This window comes from Atractosteus spatula, chromosome 4 (genome assembly GCF_055471065.1).
Source record: "Atractosteus spatula isolate fAtrSpa1 chromosome 4, fAtrSpa1.hap1, whole genome shotgun sequence".
NCBI classification, from domain to species: domain Eukaryota; kingdom Metazoa; phylum Chordata; class Actinopteri; order Semionotiformes; family Lepisosteidae; genus Atractosteus; species Atractosteus spatula.
The window spans coordinates 54946739-54973762 of NC_142709.1; the positions used below are offsets into that span (position 1 = coordinate 54946739).

The 27024-nt window shown below is 44.2% G+C and overlaps 1 protein-coding gene across 1 annotated transcript in view; it reads right to left on the bottom strand.

Moving 5' to 3' along the window:
* The window catches only part of LOC148836618 (solute carrier family 12 member 9), a 61392-nt gene that overhangs the window by 14240 nt on the left and 20128 nt on the right, over positions 1 to 27024 (bottom strand). Inside the window, exons 7-9 of the mRNA XM_088914743.1 lie at positions 14040 to 14197; positions 12290 to 12372; positions 704 to 828 (exon numbers count right to left, since the gene is read on the bottom strand). Of these exons, the coding sequence (XP_088770869.1) occupies positions 704 to 828; positions 12290 to 12372; positions 14040 to 14197 (366 nt within the window). The remainder of the gene's footprint in view (positions 1 to 703; positions 829 to 12289; positions 12373 to 14039; positions 14198 to 27024) is intronic.

The following is a 27024-nucleotide window of genomic DNA, read 5'->3' on the forward strand; positions in this document are numbered from 1 at the left end:
TACCTCTGATTTGTATGACACCCTCCAGGTCACAGCAATGGCCCTGGACTGGCACTGTCCCCCCCCCCCCCCCGCAGCAAGGAAAGCATAACCTTAACTCCCTCTGACTTCACTGTTCATTATTCCCCGACGATACAGCCAGTTAATTAACACTGCAGTGCCATCCCATTCACAGTAGAGCCCTGATTGTGGTGCACTGCACACCCAAAGAAAACTTCTTTTATAACATCATAAAAGCCACAAATTGAACTAAAAGCCACCTCAACATAAGACACGGGTGTCATGACATCTGATATTCTCTCAGAGCTGAAGTAATGGCACAAGATGTACTTTCGTGTCATAAGAGACAGGACCTGGAAAAGGAGTGTGGGTGTGGGTGTGGTACTGTGCTATTAACCCTGGCACAGGGGGCTCCTGAAGGCTAGGGCAGAGTCGATGAGAACTACAGCTGCTCTGAGACTTCAGCTGGGTTATAACCTAGCCTTGATCTACTTCCCATTTCTTATGTTCAGTTTCAAGAAATGTTGGGGAGTATGAGAGGCTGAATGAGAAGAGACGGGGGGAAAAAGGTGTGTGCAGTACCAGTAATTGAGCCATGTTAGGAGATGGATGCCCGCTTTTCCTGTAAGCTCATTATGTCCAGAGGCGTATGTGTGCTGTACAGTACCTATAACCAAGACAGGTGAAGCCACGAAGGAAGTACCTGAAGTTGGGAGCAGATGCCCACTCCAGTGCCAGGCAGGCCAGGTCAACAGCTGCGTACACCAGCAGGAAGAAGATGGTGACAATGCCTGCAATGGTATTGAGCTTCCCTGCAAACAGCACCATCTGAAGGGACAGAGACAACAGCTTTACTATTGTGTACCCCATGAACACCGTGACCTGAGCAGAACTATAGCAATCTTTTATCAAACGTGAAGTACTTTGCTTACAGTAAGGGGGGGGGGGTGAGTGTCTCTCCCAACCGCTACAGTATGTGGACAATGTGAGTCACCAAGATAACTGAAAATCTCACCACAGTTTATTGTTGAATGACAGGTGTGTCACATAAAACATCAGCACGCACAGGAGCCGAAAGTAGTGGTAAAGAAAAGATGCCCACACTTAAATACTTATGGCAATGTGTTCAGTTGCTTTATGGAACGTTTCAAATAATTAAGGAACAGTAAGGGAAAAATATTTCTTTGACGCAACTGGTCACAGGTCTTTAACGAGTCTGGCCTTCCAATCCCTGATTCTAACTACATAGAAGCGATCCACTCATTCGCTCAATTGGACATTTTTAAAAATCTTCTGTGGGTAACAATTTCAAAGATGCACTTCAACCAAGTTTGGTTTAAATACTTCTCTTCGGGCTCCAGATTTTCATGTATTGAAATGTTACACAATTAATCAAAGAATTAAATCAATTAAGTTAATTTAGCAAATGCTCTAGCACAATGCAGAGCCACCCAGGAGCAGAGTGTGATTTATATATTTAAACTGGTGTTGTGGAAAATCATCTTTCTACTATAGGAGGGATGCTAAATTGTCCTGGCTGAATTCCACTCTGATCTGGACCTGGCCTCTAAAGTAAATATAAAAAAAACAAGGAATTATTATTAGCTTCTTAATACCCTCTGCTGTCTCTGCTAAGGCCATAATCTGCAGTTTTATCTTGGAGTCATTTTAAACAGTGCATTTATTAGTAATTAATCTGGGGGAAGGAACAGGGACTTTCGATACACTAAACAGCAAGCTTGACTGAGCTGGGATTTAGCATCAATTATATTAAGCACCAGCATTAGGTTCATGTTACATTCACACACACACAAAAGTTTCTTTCTGTACTAATTCCGAAGATGTCCATCAACAAATGAAAATGAAATCAGGCTAATACTATCCTTAATACAACACACTATCTCTAGACCATTCAAATACAGGATAACGGATCAGGCTAGAGGGACTGAATGGCCTCTTTTTGTTTATACATGTTATTTTCTTAAATAGGTCACAAATAAGCCCACAAACTGGCATTGAGAACTTGTGTTGAAAATCAGACACAAGTAGAAGGGCCAGGGGAGAGAAAGAGCTACAGCTTTTCAAAAAATAGTCTGTTCCCTTTCTGTATACCCATTTACTGTGTCATAAGATGTTTTTGTAGCATATTATAGTTAATTGACATAATGAGAAAATTATGCTGTTTTGTGAATGCTGTCACCAAGTCTGTAACACCACAGTTTTGCAAAGATTAACTTCAACAGATTTTGAAAATATTTTTTCCAAGCCTAGTTCATTGAATAGAAAAGGCAGAGCTAAATATATACAGTTATACAGTATACTATTCATTGGTAGAAGCAAAGTTTTAGTTACGTTTCCACTTTGTCTGCAAACTTACATATGTAGAAAGTATCCCATAAGGGACACAAAATGCTTAGGGGTGAAAGCTCAGATTGGGGGGGTAATGTAAATTACTGGTGTACTACAGGGATCTGTATTAGGACCACTGCAATTATCAATTATTGCAATTAACTAGATTATGGTGTAGTAAAAACTGGTCAGGCTTGCAAATGAACCAAAAACAGGAGGATCAGCAAACTCTGTTGAAGATGCAAAGAAAATTAAAAAATATATACACAAATTTCAAAGCTGGGCAAACACCTAGCAATGCAGACAAGTGTGAAGTGTTACATACTGTAGCAGCAGCAGAAACATAAGTGTAAAAGATGGGGAAATACAGAGTTTGAAGAAGCTACTTATCAAAACTACTTTGGGTCTATATAACACCAGTACTCAATATTCACATTTTCTAGAGAATATGGGGAAGCAATAAAAAGTTGGAATATTTTGTCAAAATAGTAGATTTTAAACCAAGGAATGTTATCTTAAATTGCACAACACTAACACTAACTAGCACTGGAATCAGGAGTAGAGTAATCAAACATTCCCAGACTAAAAGCTTTGTCCAGCACTGACGGGACTAAAGAACAATGTCCTCAGACAATGACAAAAACAAAAAAAAAGGCCCAATTCAAGTACCCTCAAAGGCACAAATAAAATCAGTCTGTTGCACTTCAGAATCAACAGCAAAACACTTTTCACTTGTAACTACAGGTTTGTACAGTACATGTAAAACTGAGAACAGAAGGCCCTTCTTTACATAGGGATTCAGGAGTCTGGACAAGCTACCCTGTCATGCTGCGGAAGCAGATATCCTGATTAAGTTCAAGAACCAACTGGACGGGATCCTTGGATCACTGAGCTACTAGCAACCAAAGAAGCTCGATTAGCCAAATGCTCTAGACCAGTGGTTCTCAAACTGTGTCCACAGGGGTTCCGTAAGCTCTCACACAGGCTACAAGAAAAATAAAACTTTGCTATCAATACAAAAAAAAAGTGAGTTACAATGGCTTTGGATGGCTCCAAGAAGTTAGAAAAATTAGGCATATCTTCTGAAACGTCATCTTCAAATTTCATTCTCTGAATATATTTCTGTACTTTCGCTGCTAGAGCCAGAAGGAACCTCAAAGGTGTCGGATGAAATTTCCTCTTCCATCTTGCGTGGAGATAAAAATGTTTGCCATTTTGCCATCCGGCAAATCTAAAAAAATCGCAATTAGAGAAAATAGCGTGTTACTAGGTAGAAAGATTGCTTAGAAATTACTGCAACCATGAGAGGGAAAAAAAGAAAAAGTGAAAAATAAAACTTTGAGACTTCACGTCACTAGAATGAGAAGTTCATTGACCTGACTTCAGACGCTTCCTTACAAACAGCTTTTAATTAAGTGCAGTTGGCAGAGTTTTGGTGCAGCACCAAAAACGAATATACAGTATTATCAGAGAAAGCTTTCTGTTCTTCTCCCATTCGTGACCTATCTGTGTGGAACTGGATTTTCGTCGTACGGGTCCACAAAAATGAAGTATTGCAACAGATTGGATGCAGAGTCGAACATGAGACTGCAACTTGCATCCATAACTCCAAATAGAAAAAAAAATTGTAGAAGTAAGAGGCAAACTCGCTCATCACACCGAGATTGTTCCGTTTCTGCTGGTTTGAAGTAAATGTTGATTAAAAACCCTTCTGGTTTTCTTCTAAGTTGGTTGAACCGACGGTTAGAACTTCGATTCCTTTATTCTCAATGAGTATTTCAGTGATTAAGCTGTATTGAACTGTAGGGATGCTAATCGTAGACAAGTTATCATGCCATCCATCCATCCATCCATCCACCCACCCACCCACCCACCCACACTTCTGCTTTTCCTGCTGAGGGTCGTGGTGAAGCCAGAGACTACCCAGCAAGCAACAAGCGCAAGGCAGGGTACACCCTGGACGGGGCACCAGTCCATCACAGGGCAAGTGCAAGTCAGTCATACATGGGGACAATTTGGAGGCCACAGTAAGGGTTGAGGGGGGAAATTTGGCCCAGACACTGGGATAACTCCCTTATCAAGAAATGCCTGGGGATCTTTGATGACCACTGAGTCAGGACCTCGGTTTAACGTCTCATCTGAAACACAGCACCCACTACAGTATAGTGTCCCCACCACTATACTGGGGCATTAGGACCCACACAGACCGCAAGGTGGGCACCCCCCGCTGGTCCCACTTGCACCACTTTCAGCAGCAACCACAGGTTTTCCCAGGTCTTCCAACCAGGAACTGTCCAGGTTCACATCTGCTATGCTTTAGTGGGTTACCAGTTGTGAGTTGCAGGGTGATATGGCTGCTAGCCTCATGTGATTAATAAATGACTGAAAAACTCAATGGGCTCATATAATGCTTACAATTAAAACAAAAGCAAATCGATTGTTTCTTCCTTAATAATTGCCTAAACTGCCTCTGAATTTAATAGCAGTCCTAGAATTCTTTTTGCTGAACACTGCCACAGCTAATCCTGAAAAGTAAGAAAAAAGGCTGAAAGGGATCCGCGACATTAGCTTCGACAGAAAAGGGTTCCGACATCGAAAAAGTTTGAGAACCACTGCTCTAGACTCTAGACAGGATTGAGAACTGATAAGCAAAGCACTGAGAGCCTCCTGTTGTTTTCAGTGCTTCAACACCAATAGTTCTGAATAACTAGAAAAATCCTCTCTTATGTGGGGAAAAAAAAGCTCTAAATGTTGTGTGAACAGCCTAAATCACTACATTTGCCAGGATACAACCAAATTCAAATTATATATTATGATATTTTTAATTAATAGTTTGGGGTTTAATTCCTACCCCATCTACAAACACTATTACAGCTTTTTATCCATAACAGGAGTTTTTTTGGAAAGTTTCAACATTTGACTCAACAGGGAGATAACACTCTGCTTTTGCTACTGCATGTCTGTACAATCTATAGGAAACAATTCAATGACCACAGTATGACAGAGCAGAAGAAACATGGCGAACGAAAGGAGGTCACTTGGCCCACGGAACGAGTTTGATTGCTGGAGGCTATGGCACTGATCTGAGAATCTCAGATATTCAGAAGAAAGCCATGATACTGGCTTCAACAACATGACTGGGTAGCTTGTTCCACACTCTGTACTGACCCTGTCTGGACTATAGGCTATGCTGCAAACAGTTAAAAATGGTAATACTTTTATGTTTTCAGTCTTTATTACTGCTATGTTTTTATTACAGTAATAAAATACAATTTGGGGAACAGGTTTGTAATTTTGAAAACAAAGTATATATCTGGGGAAAAAACAGCAATTTCTGGAGAACACTAACCCTGATACTACTAATGAGTCATCTAGCAGATATTTTCACTCTAAACACACATGACGCAAACCGCTCATCTTCAAAGCTCATTTGTCTCCAAATCGACCATTAGGCTTCACAGATGATGAGGACATTCATCTCAGTTTTTTTTTTTCCCCACACAGAGGATTTTGTTTTTAATTGTTCATTTAACCATTAAAGGCATTGGTAACGGGAGCACATCCACAGTATGAAGAAGGGAGGGAGACTGACAGACCTGGAGCCAGGTGAAAAACGCAGGCAGGTATTTTGTGTCCTGCAGTGGGGCGACAAGCTCTGCGCACCACAAATGGATACCCAGCCCCTCTGACAAAGATGACATTTCATCCTTGCAGAAACCAAAGCAAAATGTTTCTCCTGGTCCGAGCAACTGTAAGTGCGCTGCTTGCTTTGGCTAATAACACAGTACTTTAACAGAAGCAGGGAGACGGGAAGCATGACAACTAAATGAGACTGGAAACCACAAATTTTTGTCACTCCTCACAACTAATACTTCCTAATACTGACTAATACTTCCTTGAATTTATATACATTCCCAAGTGCTTCACACACGCATATATATATGGAACCTGCTTCATCCACCACTGAAAAGCAGCGCCATCGTTGGTAACACAGACATTCAACACCTGAAAACCCAACTGTTTCTGCAGTTCAGGTACAGAAGTGAATATCTGTGGAGAAAAGGAGAAATTTAATGGAAACCGGACTGTACTGTACAAGCCCAGTGTAGAATTTAGCTTCGACAATAGCTAGATATATATAATTACTTTATTAATTGTTAACCCCCTTGCTCTGTCAAAAAGTGCATTGGGATTTTCAATGACCAATTAGTTAGGATCTAGGTTTAATGCTGGAACAAAACTTAAAAACGTGAGGGGGCCATTTGGCACATCAAGCTCATCTGATCACCACACTGGGGCACTGGACTAAGAGTGAACAGCACCCCCTGCTGGCAACAGGAACCTGGTTTCCATCCTGGCACTGAGCAGGCCCAGCTTTATCATACAAGTAGCGATAATGGTGATGGCAAGGCCTTGAAATATTTCAGGTTCCTAATATTACGGCCACAGAGCGAATGATTAAAACATATCGATTTTCAGCAGCCCCAGGGGAGAACAGCGACAGGTCAAGGTGAATAACGGGGAAGAGGCAGGAGAACAAGCATCGCTAAGCAGGGAACCACTCAGCCCTTGTCTGAAGGAGACCTGCAGGGATGGCTGATTGCTGTGGTGTAGGTGTGTAAATATTTAATTATTGTGAAAGCTGACGAATTTTAATTAAAGCTGCGTTCCAAAAGGCCACTCCAATTACCTGAATCAAGGAGAACAAAGTTAGTAATTGGAGTAACAATTTACCTGAATTTGATTAAGTCTCCGGCAGGGTCATGTGGTGAAAAGCTGACAATGTACTGTATGGAAATCAGACAGTTTTCGTTTAACTCTTGTTTCATTTCTAAAATAAGGGCACATCGCTACAGGGTTCTAATGTGGGGGGAAAAAAAATGTGTATTGCAAAATGTTCCCACAGATACAATACTGAGGGCAGAAAATCATTGTCACTATGTGAACCTTTTTTGTTATAAAGAGTCAACAGCATCCCTGTCTCCACTGTGGAGACCCTATTTAAAATTTAGAACAGGAAGCACTTCTTTACACAAAGGGCTATGGGATTCTGAACAAGCTATCAAGCCATGTTGTTGAAGCCGAGTTCCTTGGCTTCTTTCAAGAAACAGCTGGAAGAGATCCTTAGATAACTGAGCTCCTAGCAAACTTACAAGCTAGATGAGCCGAATGGCATGACCACATTTCTAAATCCTGCTTAGGTTAAGAACGACTCCTGCTTAAGTCCAAGCTACAAATCCGGTGGACATCAAAGACAAGGGTCGTTGAAATTAAAAATCCATTTATTTTTCTAGAGAATCAACAAATTTGTGCTACTGTATGATCCACATCCAAGTGAGGGGGAAAACCTCAAAACTTGTAGAGCCAGGAGATCTGAGCTTCTCAGTACCTGCAGCACAGCAACAGCAGTCGAGGAAGATCATTGGCACTTGCCACAAGCACAAGCAGGGCCCATGAGCTCCAAGCCAGTTACGGGACCTCCTAAAAACCACTGACCACACAAATTCAGCCTGACCGGCTGTGGAATGTCGCAAATACGGTAGGCTAATGACAATGCCGAGATCCGAGCCAGTGGATTCTGACCCTCAGCACTTCAAATGGGTACCTTCAAGAAGGTTAAAAAGTTCCATAAAGAAAAGGAATAAGGGTTATGCTACTTAAAGAGCTGTAATGTGAAATGATGCAGAACACACTTTTACAGACCCTTGGCTCTTAGGGAAACCACAATTCCCTATGCTGAAAACAATACCAAGAAATGTTTTCAGTGCTTAGTTTAGTTTACTTTGCTCTCAAACATAATTCAAGCACAGGCCCTAGTATCTGCAGGCTTTACAGTATGTTTATTTTTATGTCAGTATCAGTTAAGTTCTTGGATTATATTAAGATTTTTTTTAAATTTACAACACACAGATTTAAGCGCTTTAATCAGAAGAAACTGAAATTTACATATATAGTCTCGCATGTCAGTATCCTAGTTACTGGTAGATTCAAGAGAAGAAAATTGCTCGCCCGTTTTTTTTACCTATCTTGTTTCTTAAACAATGGTATTTTTCGGAAAGTGTGCTTGTCTTCCAGCAATCTGTTGCAAAGATGCGATACGATTGAGCATTTATCTTTTCCCCTCTCCCACAAGACTGCCTCTGTGAATTAAGGCTCGTGTGAGGGAGAACAGCTTACAGTGTTCTGCCCCTGCAAAGACCTTTGTGACAAGAGAAGAATTTAAAGTTGGCCTTAATCTGAAAGATACAGGGGTGTCAGGTCAGCTTTACACTTATAAAGAGTAGTGCTGCTTATTACGCAGTGGAGCCTGACCATACTGTACGAGTTTGGTTGTTTAGCAAATAATTTTATAACTCATTTTTCTTCTCTGACAGATGTGCATCTAGGAAACATTGTGAATTGTACCTTTCAGCATGGAATAACCTTTCCTTACCCCCCGTTTTAAAAGATGCTTTGCATTTCCTACTATTTCATGATGTATAAAGTAGTATTAATTTTTGGGGACTCTCCTACATAGCAGTACCCCACGATCACCAGTGCCTTCACGCAGATCAGTGGTAGGAATAACGAACAGCATTAATAATGACGAGCATCACTTATTTCTTCTTGCTAAATGGACATCCACAGCATCAATTTAGCCAAGGCGGAACCCCATATTTACATTTTAATTTCTTTCAGTACAAGGGCAACATTTGAAATGCTGTGCTGTCCAAATGTCCCTGTAATTATGGAGCCAGATGGCCATGATGCATTGAGGCAAGTCATCTAGGGAAAAAGAAATTTTCATTGATTTAGTATAAATGTAATTAGTTTTGTTTTAATGTACATTTTTTTAAATCATTGCAGGGACAGCGACTAATCATCAGTTGGCAGGACAAAATGAGAGCAGTGCCCACTTGCGCTAATAGAGTCTGGATTTTTAGGAGGAGAATTAAAAGGGGGAACATCCTGGTCACAACAGGACAGAGGGGTCACCTTAGTGCCAGTGCCTCTATGAGGTCGCAATGATGTACCTTACATTTGCCAGAGTATATGAACACTAAGGGACAAGCCTACATTTAAGAGTTTTCACAGTTTAAAACCAGGACAGAGGACAAAAAAAAGTGAACTGTTGCTGGGTGGGGCTACAATTCAGGAATATTCCTAGTATCTGCAAGATTAATGTTAATTTTTATAGCGGTAGCAGGTGCTTTCTTGCAGTATATATGTTTGTACATCTGAAAAAGTTAAGATTGACCCCAGATTCAAATTTGGACTTAAATGGAAGGAACAAATTGCTCTCTATAGTAGCTCAAGCAAGTAATATACAGTTACTGGTAGTTTCAAGGGAAGTAAATTACTCTCTGGTTCCTCACCGATCTTGTTTTTTTTAAACACTGTTGTTCTTCAGAGGGCTTTCTTAAAGCTGACTTTAGACTTTGTATGAAAGGCTTCAGTAGTGGTTGTCGTGGAGCGCTGGAGATGGAGAGGTGGGAGAATGGGAGACACTGACAGGTACAATGTGAGAGAGGGAGAGAGGAACTGGTGACCAAAAAACAAATCGGAGTGAGAGATAAAGAGGGAGAGCTGGAGAGGTGCTGTAATTAGTGTTAATTACCCCTGCTGACACGCAGGAACAGCCGTTCTGCCGTGTTCATTAGCAGAGCTGCCTGTCGATCACAGACCCTGGATCGTTATTCCAGGGCTGAAGCCCTGACAATAACAAATTAGTGGACACGGCACGACCGTTAATCAAACGCGGCCAGATGTTGTTTTAAGCGTGTTGATTCCCGTCATTGGGGCTCCTGCAGCTGCAAAGACAAACGATCAGCGGTGCCACCCCAGCGCCACGCTACCAGCTGGACAGACAACACCGCGCTGATGCCAGGGCACGAGCCACGAGAGAGACTCGCACCTCGCCAGGAGAAACATCACGCCAGCGCCACATCTCCACGCTAGACCTGTGTGCCAAACCTGAAGTTTAGCTTAAATGTACCAGTGAAGCTCAGTTTAAAATTGATCGACACATCTCAACCATGGCTCTTCAGACATGCCTGCTGTACTTTCCTAATTATATCTCCTCTGTGGATAAGATTATCATATATAGTTTTCTGGAAATTTTTTCTTCCATGCTTGTCTTTGAAATGAACATTGTGCTGCAAGATTCTGGTCGTTAATCAATATTACATAAAAGTTAAATAAGGACATTTTCTTTCTTGTTCCCAATTGCTAATAATCACTGTAAGTTAGAAAATGACACAAAAAAAACTATACTAATGGCACATTAGTCAGTATGACTCTCCATGGAGCACAACTGATTTCCTGATCTCTTCTTGATCTCCTTGAGTCTTGTCCCTAAGTTTGACAGAAGCAGCTATCTGCCAGCCCCAGGACTGCAGGAAGTACTTTATCTTTTAGTGCCTACTCTATGTGCCTTCGTAGTCACCAGCAGTGCAGAGCATCACACTAGAGAAAATCACGTCACAAGGTCTTCATAATCACCAGCAATGCACAGCTCCAGAGTTTGTAATGTGAAAGATTATCAGTTGACTGCTGTGTATTTAGTTGCCCAGTCATTTGTTTTATGACCCAGTGGACCACTGGACACCTCCAGGTGAACATGACCTGATCTCAGCATTTCTGTGCTTGTTCCTCTTTACTGCATGTCGGAAAACTAGAGTGGCCTGCGTCTGCTTGTGCATCGTCTTAATGGGCAAAACAATCTCCAGACAACTCCCATCAACGGGCTGCCTGCCAACAATTCCCTTCGACGGACTCATGTCCCCTCATTCCCCTCCCTCCATCCACAGTGAGCAGACATTTCAAAAGACCGGAGGGACGAATTACAAAGGAAGACGGCTTTGTAAATTAAGGAGACAGCTGCTCTCTCACAGGTTAATTCTGCTGCCACTTTTCCAACAGCCACTCTGGGTATAGCCTGTCTCTCTGTGGTCAGGATTCATCCTCTTCTCAGTTAAACAGTCTCATGCTCAGGTTTGGAGATTATGAGCCAGTATTATATATTATATATTATATATTATATATTATATATTATTATCAGCTCCTTGAAAACATAAAAGTATGATCTTTCATTTGGTCTATTGATCTCTGTCTGTGGTTTGCAGTTAATTTCTGAAGCCTAATGATTACATCTCCCTTCTTACTTTTACCACAGTCCCCTGCGGCACCTTAACTTTCAGTAGTACGTTTACTGTACACCCCTGATTTAACATGAACGGTCTCCACTGCACTTTTGCTGTAATAAAAAGGAGGACTTCCCTGTAACTTCACTCTATGACTGTAACAGCACTATTATGCTGCATTAATAATATGGCCCCCTGTTGGAAAGTAACCGGCAGAGTCCGTTTGTAACAGGCCTAGCCTGCTCTTGTCACAACCCCACAGTAAAAGTGAGGACTTTCTCTTACTGGTAACACTGAAAACTTGTGACTGCAAAGTCATGCCAACCACAAGGGACACTTTAAAGTCGCAGAAACCCTGGTTAGCCTTAATCCTACACAACCCTGGCAGGAAACGGCGTGCCACCCCTTGAAAAATCTCAGCTACAGTAACCTAAACAGTAATACAGCCCCAAGATGTGATTCATAACCATCCTTTGATTGCTGAGCCAGTAGGGAAATTATTTTTTTATAATACCGATGGGAACTCTATTGTTGTGGGAAAGATTATAAACATAAAACACATTTTAATAGCTTTTGAAAAATTAATGTGCATACCATTTATATGCCACTATCCATCACCGTGCCATTTTTTGGACGATGGAGAAACCCACACGAACACAGGGAGAACATGTAGACTCCACACAGGAGGTGCTCCAGTCCAGAACTGTACCCAGAGCCCAAGAGCTTGAGGTATCCGATTTATACATCGAATATCCCCTTTTTCAATGATGGGAGGTTTGAAATGCAGAGGGAGGTTTCCAATGACAGCGAGATCTCACCTGAACCAGAAACCAGGAGATCAGCACGGCCACCCAGGGATTGCCACTGCGAGAGGTCCTCTTCGCCGGGGATAACACCCGCCCTGGAGGGCAAGAGAGCGAGGAAGAAACACAGAAGAGACAGAAACGGGGAAAAAAAAAAGAAAAAGTTGAAAAAATGGATTGTACAGCATCCGGGGCAGAGACATATGGTGCCTGAAACACAAGCTTTAAATAACCAAGTCAGCGTGAGAGCAAGTCAGGCAGGGAGGGATGGCAGAGGGCAGCCTGGACGATCCATCAGCCAGCAGGTAGCGAGCGCTGCCAAGGTCACCCCGCGTGTGCCCGGCAGGTCCGCAGAGATAGCCCCACCCCTGCCCAAGCCTGGCAGGAGCACCATGGGGGGCCAGCTGAGCCTGACCTCCCTGCCCCCAGCTCCACTGCCGAAGAGCAGCCTGCTCACCTCTGACAGCACTGACTTTTAATTCCATTACTCGCGTCCGGCTCGGAGCAAAATCAATCGCCTGGTTAGACACTGTTTTTTATACACGGGGCACAACCCTTTAAAAGGCAGGAGTAAATGAAATTCTAGTGCTTTAAATAGAGTCCAGGGTCACGACTCTTCTACACAACAATGCTAACTCCCCATCAGAAAGGCTCAAACCTTTTTAACAGAGGGCAAAGTGATTTTCCACATGCATCTTGGGATTTCATTCCCAAGTTCAAAATCCTGACAAAGCCAACCAAACAGACGGTTTACAGTTAAAAACAAGCAACTGAACCCGTGAGAGGAATGGTTTTGGGGGGGTCTTCACACTGTGATTGGTTGGGGGTCTGGGGTCTTAAGACAAGCACTGAACACACACACACTGGCACTCCTGATACACCCCGCGCCATCAAAGACGGAGAGCTCAGGTAAAACTCTCGCGTGGCTCCAGCAGTGACGTCAGCCGACGTCTCTTGAATTAACAGTGTCCAAGTGCAGCTCTTAACACGCATGCTTAAAATGCAATTACCCCCTAGGACACAATTAGCACAAATTAATTAGTACATGCAAATGACGCACATGGAAACTGCAAGAATTAATATTTCAAATGAGCTCGAGGGAACGAATGGCCTCCTCTTATTTGTAAACGTTCTTAAGCTCTTAGAAATGACCACACATTTCTGAGTGTTTCATAATTGGCATTAATGAAAAAAAGTTTATTTGAAAGTAGTTACCAAAACAAGAAAGATGGACCAAATAGCTGCCTCTTACCTGTACCATTTCTTATCATCAATGTTCTTAAATCAAATCATGATGCTTGACTTGAGTTTCAGAAGCAGACTGAAATGAGTTATCAATGATTTTCCAGCTACAAGCGAGTTTCGTGTCCCTTCAAATGCAGCCTTTCTGAAACCAATTTCTTTACATATTGGACATTTTTAAAGTTGGTCAGAAATGTTGCTTGCACAAGTAGCATAAAATAGGTCATTAAAAAAAACCTTTTTCTTACTCATCCTGAAATGATTAGAACAGTGAAACACCGTCCGTCTGTTTGCACAGAGTACAGATCCTTGTAGACTCCGATTTCTGCAAAGTCAATGGGTCAAGCCGGATCTACTGCAGAGCAATAAAAGGACTTGCAAAACTACAGTGCTTTTTCTCCCCTACAGCTTTGCAAACTGACTTGCCAGCTGCAAGCATTACCACTCCAACCTTCTCTCACGGGCTCGCCTCGGCTCTTGCCCTCTGCACCAACGCTACAGGAGAGGAGAGTGGTGGGCTCACCAAAGAGGTCGTCCCGGGCCAGGGCGTACAGGATGCGCGACGCCCCGATGAGGTTGCTCATGGCGGCAGAGAGGGTGGAGGAGTAGATCCCGATGGTGACAAAGGGGTGCCATAAGTTGATGTCCCTCAGGAAACTGTAGTCCTTCTGCAGGAGGAGGCTGGGGGATGGAGAGAGGAAAGAAGGGTTTGGAGAGCAGAGATGTGGCAGAGGAAGAGGGAGAGGCAAGAGAAACAGGAAGACGGGAGGAGGATGAAAATGCAAAAGGGAGAAAAAACAGTGGGGGTTCTATTTGAGTATGGTGGGGATTGAAAGATCCACTTGAGCACAAGCAGAGCAGTATAAGAGAAAGGAGAGTGAGGTTGAGACAGACCGAGAAGGGAGAAGAGAATAAAGGAGGTGAGAAATTGGACAGCAATAATTAAAAAGGAACATGAGCGAACAGCCTGGACAAGTGGCTGTGTAGAAACCTGAACTACATTCTGCCCTTCCTGCAGGAAAGCCCAGACCTCAGCTAGACCGAGACACTGCAGATCACATCTAAATCCTGCAATCCCATTTAATCACCATGGCCAGCAAAAAACAAACTTTTGTGCTTGATGTGTGGACGTCTATAAGCTTTTCAATTTGACCCGATACCCAGGCATCTACATTGAGATGGCAGGGAAGGCAGGGTGTGGGTGTTTCACACAGGCAAGTGCAGTGCCAATACTATCAAATGGCAGAATGAGGTGTTTCCACCCAGAGAAGGGGAGTGAAACGCGGCTACAGTCTGAGTGCCACCATGTTGGATATCCATGTCCACCAGCTGGCCAGATCTGGAACAGTCCCTGGGGCCTGGACTCGCCCTCGACCACACATGGATGAAGAGGCGGCCACCGTCCGCTGCCTTGTTCCAATTTCAATTTGAAAACGATCAAGAATGCCTGATTGAGGCTTCCGTTTCATCAGGGCCCGAAGCTCGCACAGGAAGAGTTTATCAGGACCTCTCCCATCTCTCCACCTCAGGACCAGAGGTGCGAAATGATCAGGCAAGGAACAGAAGGGTGAGGAAGGGGGGGGGGTTCAATTTTCTCTAGACCCTCTTTTGTGAGCCGACATTCCCAATTAAGTCTGCCAAGGGTGACTCCTCAGGGACTTGAACCCTGCGCAATCTCCTGCTACGCATTATTGGCACCCTCCGGTCTCTGGAGCTGGGTTATAATGACAAGCGTTCAGGCAGTGAACGACAGCCCAGAAAGAAGTGCAGCTGTACAACAGCAGCCGTAGGGACAGGGTAGCGGCCCTGCGGCTATTCGTTCACTGATCACCGCAACAGCGAAGTGACACCATAGGCAGATAACTCCATTACCAGTGGACCTCCAATTTCTCGTTTTGGCACAATAAACACCGTTCCAGCGAGCGGTAAAATTTAAACCCATCCCAAACCCGTCCTCTTTAAAAACACAGCATTCTGAACTGGCCAGCATGGGCTTGTGTACTTTTGTGTTGATTCTCAGTGGTCACTAGCAAGTCCAAAAGTATATTCAAATGCATCACCACTTACAGTAAGCTCTGCCAAGTATTACATAGCGTACCCCTGAGGAAAAAGCTGTTATCTCCTCGTCACTGGCAAGAGCTAAAGACAGGAAGGGAATCTCTTCATCTTCATTCACATTTTCTGTATCAATCGCTACATTTTTTGGAAAAGTGCCTTTTGTGACCTGTTTGGTGAGCGACGATCACAGCCTTTTAGCCAGTCCAACACGGCTCCAGTCTCCTCACATCAAGAAGCGAGGAGCCAAACAGGCAGAGCACTGCCAGCCTCAGACTCTCTGCAACTTTGTCTTTACAAATTCACAACAAAATCTCTGCTCCACTACCTTCCCCCCCCCACAAACTCGTTCAAGCATGCTGGGCGACAATCTTGAGTGCAAGTTGGGTAAAGAAAGGCAGTTTCTGAAGATGTACAGTACTGTCCTGTCCCTTACATACCTCGATAAAGGAAATAGCTAATTGCAGAATGAAAAAAGAGCAATAAACCTGTTCTGCTGTAATGCAGCAGTTCCTGGACAAATGGAGAGCGAGCAACCCATTATAAACTACTGAATTCAAGTCCTGTGGGCTCTTTAATCTAAAGCGGTGTGGTCAACGTTGATGTGGAGGCAGCAGTAGCGCTGCACACACACAGACAATTCTCCCCGTGTGCATTATTACTGGATGTAGTCATTTCTTTTATCCGGAGGAAATCTCGGTTCGGTTCAAAGACCACGCAATCCGGCAAACCACCTCACACAACAAAACAAACGCGCGGCACAGAAACATTTCATTAACATTATTTCCAGTCGCGTGGCACTGGTAATTGCAGAGGGGGGGGAAAAAAAACTCGTTAACTACGGACGCGTTTGTGTCGCGTTCCGCCCGTGTGAATTTGCCAGCTTTTGAGGCGCAGGTGATACGCCGGCACAGCAAACACCGAGCACAAAGTGGAGCCCACACAAACACAGCTGGGTCTAACAGGCTAGTCTTGCATTGCTCCCCTGAGCTGGGTCTGGGTACTTCTTTACAGAAGGGTTTTGGACTCAAATCCTATTACCCGTGCCTATTTGCTGTTGACCTGTATGTGAATTAACTTCGCTCACCCTAACAACACACCCCTCCCTCCCCATGCTGTTTACACTGCACCCCTCCCCCCTCCCACCGGCCTGTTTATTTAATTTCCCTGCCGTCTGATCAGCCTCACATTAATGTGATGGAGAGAGAATAGCAGCGCGCCGCACTAAAGCATTTCAATCTGTGTGAGCGATGACCTCTCCGCAGTGCCGGAGCACGCTGGCCGCAGCCAGCCTGAATAATGACTGTGCATTAAGGTATTAGAACATGACAGGAGAAATTCCAAACGCGCCTTCGCTATTAATCAAAGCGACCCGCACCCTTTCGCCTCCTCTCCCTGCGCACTCCCTTCCCTCAGCCCAGGCTGCTCCTGGTTTTCCTTCCTTCCTGATCTTTTTAGTGTTACTCCAACCTTCTTCCTTCCTTCCTGTCCTCTCAACAAGATGGCACATCACATCTAAAAGTCATTTGTGGAGGATCGTTTTCATTTCTTGCCATAACACATAGCCAGTGCGACATAAGCACCACTTCTCCTGCAGAAGGGACTGCAGGGCAGTGCTCAGGACACACCAGTCCACACAGGACAGTGCCCAGGGCCCAGAGAGAGACGCTGTCAATCTGAGCAGGACAGTGCTCAGCAATGGGACAGAGGTTTGTGAGTATTTAAGCACACTGTATTCTTTATATAGATTAGTGTTTGCTGTGGATCCAAACACATTATAATGAAACCTTCTTGAGCAATGCTGGGCCTACAGGGTAGAACTCATAAGTGACCAGTACTTTTTGTCTTCTGAAAGGGATAGTCCCAAGCAGGGAATAATATTCACCTCCGCGTTATACACGCAAATCACCTAATTTTTGCTGTCCATCCGCAAAAACAAGTCTTTTAGTCTGCAAGTGAATGAACCAGCAGCAAGATTACTACAAAACCTTTGGGTTCTGTGCTATCATGCTACTATTTAAGATACTGCATTACATTAACAAGTAAACATACGTCTATTCAAGAAGTCCAGTTTTAGAATGAATACGGGGTGCTAACAGTGCCCTGTTTTAGCCCCGTTTATTAGAATCTTTATTTTTACCACGTTTTGCAGCTCAATATTTAACGGTTTGGAATTACTCAATTACCTGCCTCTTGGAGAGCTGCTTTCCAGATTGTTGGGTTTTATTTTGTTTCATCTCGGGATTAAAGGAGATGTTAATTCAACTCTGCAGGGTCGGCATTTTACGTCACTCAATCGCAGGCCTGAAGGTGTGAACGAGCTTTTTTGCATTTTGTGGTAAATCTCCCTCAAAATATATACTGTACAGACATCATACACTATATGGGGGTGTTCCAAAAGACATTTTAGCCACCTATAAAAAACTGCCGTGCTCCATTTTCCTCCAAGCTATTTTTTCCAAGGAGCCAGGAGATCTAGCCACTGTCTGTCTTCCCCCCAATCAGGAAATATTTCCTACGCGTATAGTTTAATAAATGACTTTCAGTAGCCAAAAAACACACAGTCCCTTTTATCGTGGATATACAGTTACTGGAGATACATCTTAATTCATTGCAAGTGCTTCTCAGCCAAGTTCTTTTCTTACACATGGCCCTAATGTGGTCTCTCTGATCAGGCCCCGGTAGCCCGACTGTCCAGCCTCACGCTGGCTATTTTCTCCAAGCTGGGAACTACAAGGAAGGCTTGCGCAGTGTTTTCAGTATACAGTACAGTTACACAGCACTGAAACAGCACCTTAAGGTTCAGGGACCATGCATGAGCACAAACTGCACTGAGATACAGGTAGCGAATCAGCAATACGATACTTCCACTACGCCCAAGATGACACAATGTACAGAAATTAAATCGCCTCTAAAATATTTTTCCCATCCCACATCCGTAAATGCTGGAAAAACAGATTGTAAGTCTGGGGGTTTCAGCTATAGCAACACAAAAGACATACGAGAGACGTGCTTAAACGATCACTCCTTCTCCAGCGTCTCCCTCGAAGATGGGGGCGAGACGCCACTCGGGGGGCCACCAGACTGGGAAATCGCAGTGCGAATCCATGGAAATGACAGTCGGAGCTGCAGAGGAGCTGGCTCTCGCCATCTCCCTCTCCCCGTCTCTTTAATTAAGAATCTCATCACGTTTGTTTCAGGTTGAGCAGTTTTAATCCTTATCATCACAAACCTATTAAGTATTGTTAGGTCGATACAATGATTTGAACACAATTATTCCATGCAAAAGATAAAAAAAAGAAAAGCCCAAGCAGCAGTGCAGTAAAATCCGTGGAGGTAATGGAGATTGTTCTACCCCCACTCCTGCCCAACGCCACCCCAGCGAGGCCAGACGGAGAGGCCCCCCAAAGAGTCGCACTGCTCTCTCAAATTCCCGTTAGTCATAAGGGGGCATAAAAAAGAGCTACGCTTTGTTAAATCACTGATCAATACAAACATCACCTGCCCTCCTGCGTTTCTACACCTCTCATCTCGCACCAGCGCCAATTAACCTACCAGCACGTCTTGGGACTGTGGGAGGAAACTGAAGCTTCTGGATGAGACCCCTGCGAACACAGGGAGGACATACAAACTCCACACAGACAGCATCCCAGGTCCAGAACTGAACCCATGCTAACCACTGTGCCACCCAATATCCAACATGCACCTCCAAATTGTCAGCCATCACCCATCCACCCATTTTCTAATCGCTGTGTCCAATACAGGGCCGTTGGGGAGCTGGAGCTGAATTACAAGACAACTGAGCTGAAAAGGATTTTTTTTTATTCCACTGAAACTAGACTCTGGCTGTGAAATTATCTAGTATTGCTTCTGCTATGGTCCACATCGAACAATACACCCTGGATGGGACATCAGTCCATCGCAAAGCATTTACTGTACAGACACACAAATAGGGGGAGAACATGTAAACATCCCAGTTTGGAATCCCTGGACACAAACACTGGGAGTGCAAGCTGTAGATCTTTCATTCCCACCAATCTGAGATTCACAAACGTGATACACTCTACAACCTCCAGAGCAGCACTAAGACCAAGAAAAGCTGCGAATAAACCTTTATTCCAGCAGCGACCCCTGAAAACCACAGCCTGCAGCCTGCACACCATAACCCTTCCAGTAAAAAGTGAGATTCAGTACTGTTGAATCTTCTGCTCCTGTCAAAACAGTCCAGCAAAAAAAAAAAGACGCTGCTGCCCTTGAACCAGTCCAGAGAAAAATTGACCAGATACATTTCCAGGTGTAAAGGGACGCACAGACAAGTAAAGAGCACTGAATCTTTGTCTTAAGGCACGAACAACATCAAGCCAAAGGACTTCACAATCAATGGAGAAACACACACCAGAGGAAGCAGAATACTGTAGAACATCCAGAAAAACGCACTTAAAAAGGAGAACAGGAGGTTGAAAAGAGGTGCAAAGACAGTGGGAGTCTAGTTCGAAAGACCCACGCCGTGCTGTTGAAGATCACACCCTGATTTCTTTGTGGAAATGGCTGCGTTCAGCCTGTGGGGTGTAGAGGTTCTCCGGGAGCTGCAAGAAAGGCACTCAGGAGAGCGCGATTACCCAGGCCGACTTCGCTCCCACTCCACCTGGTCACCAAGCCCACAGAGGAATCGCACCCACCTTCGACACATTCCTGAGCAGAACCAGTGATCCCTGCGCAACAGGCCTCAAAACTGCAGTTGCTCGTTTAATACTCTTAATTACAGTCCACCCTCTAACTGGTGTTATGATTATAGCCATAGATGAATAAAAAAATGTTTTTAGAATCCGGGAGAGCTGTTCTTTTATTTGCAAAAGGTGGGCAAGACTGACAAATGACTGAAGATAACAGGAAGTGAGTGGGGGGTGGGGGGGGGGGGGTGTATTAAGGCTGTGGTCAATATGAAGCATCAAGGTTTGGGCATTAATTCCCCCCCAGGAGGCTGGCTGCTTGGAGAATAAATCTGAACACGTTTGACATTTTCAACCACCGCTCTGGAAAACAAAGACATCATAAAATATATGACAGTGCCGGTTAATGAACAGGTTGTATGAGAATGAGAGAGAGAGAGGGAACGAGGGAGAAATAAATAAAAAAATATTTTAAAAAAGCCCTGCAGTTAAGATGCAGAGTTCAAATTACAGCACAGAGCCCTGCCTGACACAACCTTTCACAGCGGAGATTAATGATACGCCACAGCCTGGAGTTTATGACGGGGGTGGAACAGAGCGAGCCCAGGGGAGGAGGGAAAGAGGCAGAGCGAGGCTGAAGGGATAGATGGAGAGCGAGGGAGGAGTGAACAGAGGAGAGGTGGAGGGAGAGTGACAAGGCACGAGATGGGGAGATAGTAGTGACTGACCGTGAGGACTGGAGTAACCACCCCTGATACTGTATACAGCCCCAGTTTGTTTTGTCTAGATGAGTGAAAGTTGTTATATTTCTTTGACTCACATCAAAGTCACTCACAATGTTGGGATGATGTCATTAGTGGAGTACCGCAGGGATCTGTATTAGGAATTCTGCTCTTCCTAATTTCTATCAATGAGCTTGATTCTGGTACACTTAATCACCTAAAGAATTCTGAAGAAGATTCCACAATAGGAGGATTAGCAAACACTGCAGAAGCTGCAGGGGAAATACCTAAAAGAGACTGACAAAGTCTAGGAAAACACATAGCAGATGACATTTAAATGTAGACAAGTGCACAGTGTTACATACAGGTAAGTCTAAAATAAGGACAATGAGGGTTAAGAGTTATTACAAAGATATTTCTGTTGGTGCATTGTCATCTTTCAAACAATTAAGCACAAAAATGCAGATATTAGGATATAAAAGTCTGGAAGTTAATTATTCGGATGGTAAAAATGTACATCACTCAAGTTAGGGAACAAGCAAACAATGTTGGTTTTTCTTTCTTCTCTTTTCAGCATGGAATAAACCTATTACTTGTTGCTTTGCAGCCTACGCATGCTGACATAGCTACCCACCTGAACTATCACACTAGTTAGATGCTAAACTTAGAATATTGTATGTTTAACAAAACCACATTACAAAATATACGCTGTGGTTTTGGCACAAGTACACTGAGGTAGCAATGCGTCTGGTTTCTCTTCTGAACTGCACTGACGGGATTCAGTACCTGTATCTTTTTAGCTTTGAACAGACAAGAGCTGGTCAAGTATTCAAAACCCTCAAAGGTACCACCAGTCAGCCCAAAGGCCTTCAGAATCAACAGCGAAATACAGCGGAAGCTCAGTGATCATCAGAGCTTTCTCTCCTAAGCAAGCAAACTAAGCGAAATAAGCCCGATGTCCTTGACGCCTCCATAACCTTGGGGTCGTACGAGTGAGGGGAAGAAAGTGAAGGAAATGAGTGCAAGATGGAGTGGTACATTAGTGCATAACTGAGCAGCAATCTGAACCTCTCCGAATTTTGAATTCAGGCACTGTGAGTGAGAGAATACTCTGAATTCAGCCCTCATGAACGTGGAATTGAAGACGACCGCTACCGTCAGCCGAGCTGACTCACTCATCTCTAGCTAACAGCACACGACGAGGAAATTGCACATCCCAGGGTGCAGCAGTAGTGTGTACAAGGTGAACCTCAATCACTCTCTCTCTCATGCACAGTCCTGCTGTCAGAGTTGGAGACAGTACTTGTCTGGTCTGCGCTCATGGGGAGACGGAAATGGGTGCCCACCGGCAGCTGGACTCAAGTCCCCGTCGCCCGGGGGTTTCTGGCTCGGGGTCCCCTGCAGATTTCTGTTAATTTAAACAAACTCATCTTCTACGGTATTGAGTAAATTTCCCTTTTTTCTTTTCCCTGCACGTCTCGGGCTGCGAGTGGGCCACCGTCCAGTAGGGTTTGCAAGAGATCCTGGAGGGCACACTGCTGGCAAACAAGAGTCAATGAAGATGGGGGTGACCCCAGGCAGCCTACCAGCCTCAGAGTGTAGGGACACCCTTCACTGCAGCTCCCGAGACAGCTGCACTTGTATACTTGTCCGAGGTTAAAAATTTGCATGGAGCATAAACTTGAAAACTAACCGGACACTCGTGCAAAGCCAAACGTTCGGATGATTTCTCAATAGGTCCACCATTTGACTTTCAGGTAAGCAACTCACTCTGGACAAAGGAACCTCAACACCCTTTCAGGAGGAGAGCTGATCACTCCCGATTCACACAGGGAAAAACCGCGTTAGGCACAAACGTGTTGCAAGCATTTTAAAACTGACCATGTAAGTGTGACCTACGAATGAACAGGAACTACCAAATCTGAACACTTGTGCCCCCTGCTAGAGGGAATTCCAACAAATGGGCATACATTCAACTAGGAATGCACACTGTAGGAGAGTTTCATACAGACCAATTCTTTCCTACATCTTTTCATCTTTAATAATATATGTTGCCTGCAAGCAGTCATTGAGCTATACAGGAGAAATACGTTGCAGCCTGAGAGATTTTATAAGGCTCAGCTACATGTTTCAACACCTACAAACCAAACTCATTTCTGAAGCCAAGGACCAAGCCATAGAGAATGGCCTAAGGAATTAAGAGCTCTGATGAGTGCAGAACTGAGGCAAGAGAAAAACAGCTCATGGGGGATTGATGTAGGGAAGCCCAGCTTCAGGAACCAGACAGGAGGGGGGGAGCTCTGTCTGTATTGGCCTGGATCAAGTGAACACTGTAACACTGGGCACAACGTGGAGCAGATCCCAACAAGGCAACTAAACAGCAACCTGGTCTCATGCACCCTGATCCAGACGGTCATGAAGGCATCATGAAGATGGCCAATATCTGTGGAAGCGTTATGACAATTCTACATTCCTCAGCACATTTTAAAATGGCAGTGCTTTGCAGAATCCACTCTCCAGCTGGTTCCCAAGGTCTGCTCATGCACAGCTGTTTAATGCTGGGCTGTTGTTACACAGGCCACCACACGGAGAGGACTTGCTCTACAAAAGCACTGCAGTTTGCAGAACAGCTACCAGAACAATTCAAGATAAGCAAGAGGCTGCAAAGTTAAATGAAACTCAGTGAAGACTTTGGGGAGAGACTCGTTTAGGAACTCCTTTAAGAATCCTTGACAACATATGCTGAAATAAATACAGCAGCTGTCTGAACCTCAGCAAGGAACCAGGGAATGCTAATGAAGTGCAAAAACAGAAAAACAGGAGGTACTGTACTTCTTTAAATGTCTTTACATAGCTGTCTGCATTTCTGAACAACCTCACAGTTTTTTTACCCTTAACATTCCAGATTCATGTGTGCCATTTCTGGCTCTGGATTGCCAAAGCAATAATCATACTTATGAATACTGTATATATTTGGAAATACTACTGCTAGAATCTACAGATCAGGAGACAACCAGACATTTTCCAACTGGCAGTGCAGGAGACCAAGCGAAGTTGATGTAGCGGCCAGCCATACACCAACAGGGCAGAAGAAAGATCACCCATCCATACTATATCAGAATTCTGCTTAATTCTGGAAAATGTCAGGGAAACCTGAAGCCTATCCCAGGAGCACAAAGTGCAGAGCGGGACTACACTCAGGATAGGACACAGACAATACAGGGATAATAATTTCCCTAGCCAGCAGGTCTTTGGAAGGAGGGATGAAACCAGAACACCTGGAGAATACCCACGCAGATTAAGGAGAACATGCAAACTCCACACAGAAGGTACACCACTAAGGAATCAAACTCGGGACCTGTGAGTGAGAGTGCTAACCCCCCAGCCCAGGGGAAATGACCAGTTCTACTGCAATCAGCCCTTTGGAACAGAGAGAAACTCAGAGAGCAAGAAACAGAAGGAAATCAATGGGAAATGAGGAAAGATGGAAGGACTAGAAAACAACACTAATGAAAGGGGCACTCATGCCAACAGCAGTCGGCAGGGAAGACTTTGCTCACTGGCAAACCAAGCCTTAACAGAAGAGAGGGTGGCAATTATCAATGACTCAGAGTTCGTTTCTGCAAACGGCAGTCCAAACCAACACCCAGTCAAGGTCGATCAGAGACCTTTGGGAAGGGCGGCTGCAGTGCTGACATATGTGCTCAGCCTGTAAGGTACAAAGGTTGAACACACAAAGCCAAGCTCCAAGCGCAGCCCTCTTCATGCCCACTGTAGAGACACAGGACACAGCGCAGGGCGGGCAGCACACTCACCACACCCATTTCAGAGTCATTCAGTGTTACCTGCTACAGGTGCTTGTGTAGAAGCCAACAGCGGAGCCTGTCATCTCTGGCCCAAGACGCCATTTTGAGTCCATTTTCACAGGTAGAATTTGAGTTGTTAAACATTACCGACATGCCTTTCTGCTTCAGTTGCTACAGCATCCTGCTAAAACCTGAAAGAGACTCCACTTTTCAGAATCAGAATCTTATTTCCGGCTCAGAACAATCCATCTGCAGGCACTGCTCAGTGTCTCTTGCCAGCAATTGCTCGCAGTACAAAAATGGGGAGGTCAAGTACCGATCACCAGAATATTTGAAGAGATGGGGGGCTAAAGGGTGGAGGGAGGAGAAAGCGTCCTTTTTTAAATGCAGCTCAATGAGAAAGAGCACCCATACCCAGTGGCACATTCCCCCTAATAACTAAAACCGAGCCTCAGTACATTAATCTTCATATAGGCTTCATCCTATTGAGCTGATTGAGAAAGCAGAGGTCAATAAGTATTATGATGTCATATATCGTGTGGCCTTTATTCATTAGGCTGTGTTCTGATGAAGCTGGGGGATTAAGGCAGCAGTCAGGGCTGACAGATGTAACTGTGCCCCAGACAGGGTCGGGCTGTGATTGATACCCCACACTGCCTGCACCTCATTATCACCTCCTGTCAGCGTCCCCATGAGCTCCACGCCATCCCAAAACGTGTACCAATTAAAAAACTTTTGTGGGAATCTGATGACCAACTCCTCAGTTGAGACCACCGCCACAGAGGCAGAAGAGCCATTTCCAGCACATCACAGCCGACAGAGGGGACCCCAAAACCTCCTGACCCTCCCTCCCACCCTGAAGAAGAGGCAGGACCCACTGGAGGTCCCCAAGTCACACGAGTCCCTGTTGACTGACAGAGGCTGACCAGTCCAGCTCCACTGGCTTTGGATCAATGAAATACAGTATGTGGTAAAAAGGTCCTTGTTTGCCTGTGTAATTTAGCTCAAAAAAAGGTCAAATTCCAGCACTAGAGAACATATTTATACTGTACAGCCAAAAGCAGATTCACTAATGAGTCAATCATTAATAAGATTCTGGATGAATAAGTCTGAATAATATAGTTATATTTTGATCAATGCTTATTGACAGAGGAATTTGAATTTTTTTTATGGTTAATCAAACCTGAAAGCATTCACAAATATCGACTTTTCCGTTGGGGGTAGATGGGCATTTTGGAATATTGATCCTTCTACGTCCAAAGCAAGCTCCATATCATAAAGGGTCAATCAAAGAAATTTAGAATACACAGGTAGTTAAATATGAATATGACTATAATCCTATTAAATTATGAATTTGTCATCCCTCCCACAGTCCAAAACACACTGGCATGCTAATTGGCTTCTGGGGAAATTGGCCCTGGTGTTCTGTCCTGCGATTGCGTATGTCCAGGGTGTATCCTCTCTTGCACCTGCTACTGGTCAAGATAGGCTCCTGTACTGGATAAAGGATTTATAAAATAGACGGATGGATTTTGCAGTGGTCCAATTTATAATTTTTAAATTTAGAATTGCCAGTTAGTTACAGTAGACCCAAACCCACAGTAGACCCACACCTGAAGAAGGCTCCACAGCTGAAATGTGTTTTCTTTCTTTTCTTTTCAGCATGGAATAAACCTATTACTTGTTCCTACAGTAGACCCATGCCACCTGATTTGAAATAGCCACGAACCTTGTGACCGCACACAGGGGAGACTGTGAAGAAGTAGGCGGACTCCTCCAACACATACACCTTCCAACCAACTGTTTTTGAACAGCCCTGTGCCAACTGGAGGACAGGCGTGTCACTCCCAGACAATAGTGCATGCCTGCAGGTGCCCTAGAGAAGAGCCCTGGCCGACTAATCCCACTCTACACTCGGCACTGCTCAGGCACGGGTCAGCTAGTGACATCACTCAGGCTTGACCCTGCGAACCCGGAGCCCATTGAGGGGTTGGGCAAGAAACCCTAACCCTGAAACACACACCTGAGGTCCTGTGCTAGAGTCAGAAAAACGAAACAAAATACGTGTTGCAATTCTGGTTTAAGCGGAATGTTTGATAGCCACTGCACTTTAAATCAGGTGCATATTCTATATAATCAAAACTAACAGACCACGGAGAAAAACAAATTGTATAGCTGAAGTAGATATTGCATCCATTAACTGACAAAAACTTTCAAATGATACACACGAGTACCTGGTGCCCCCAGAAACCTGG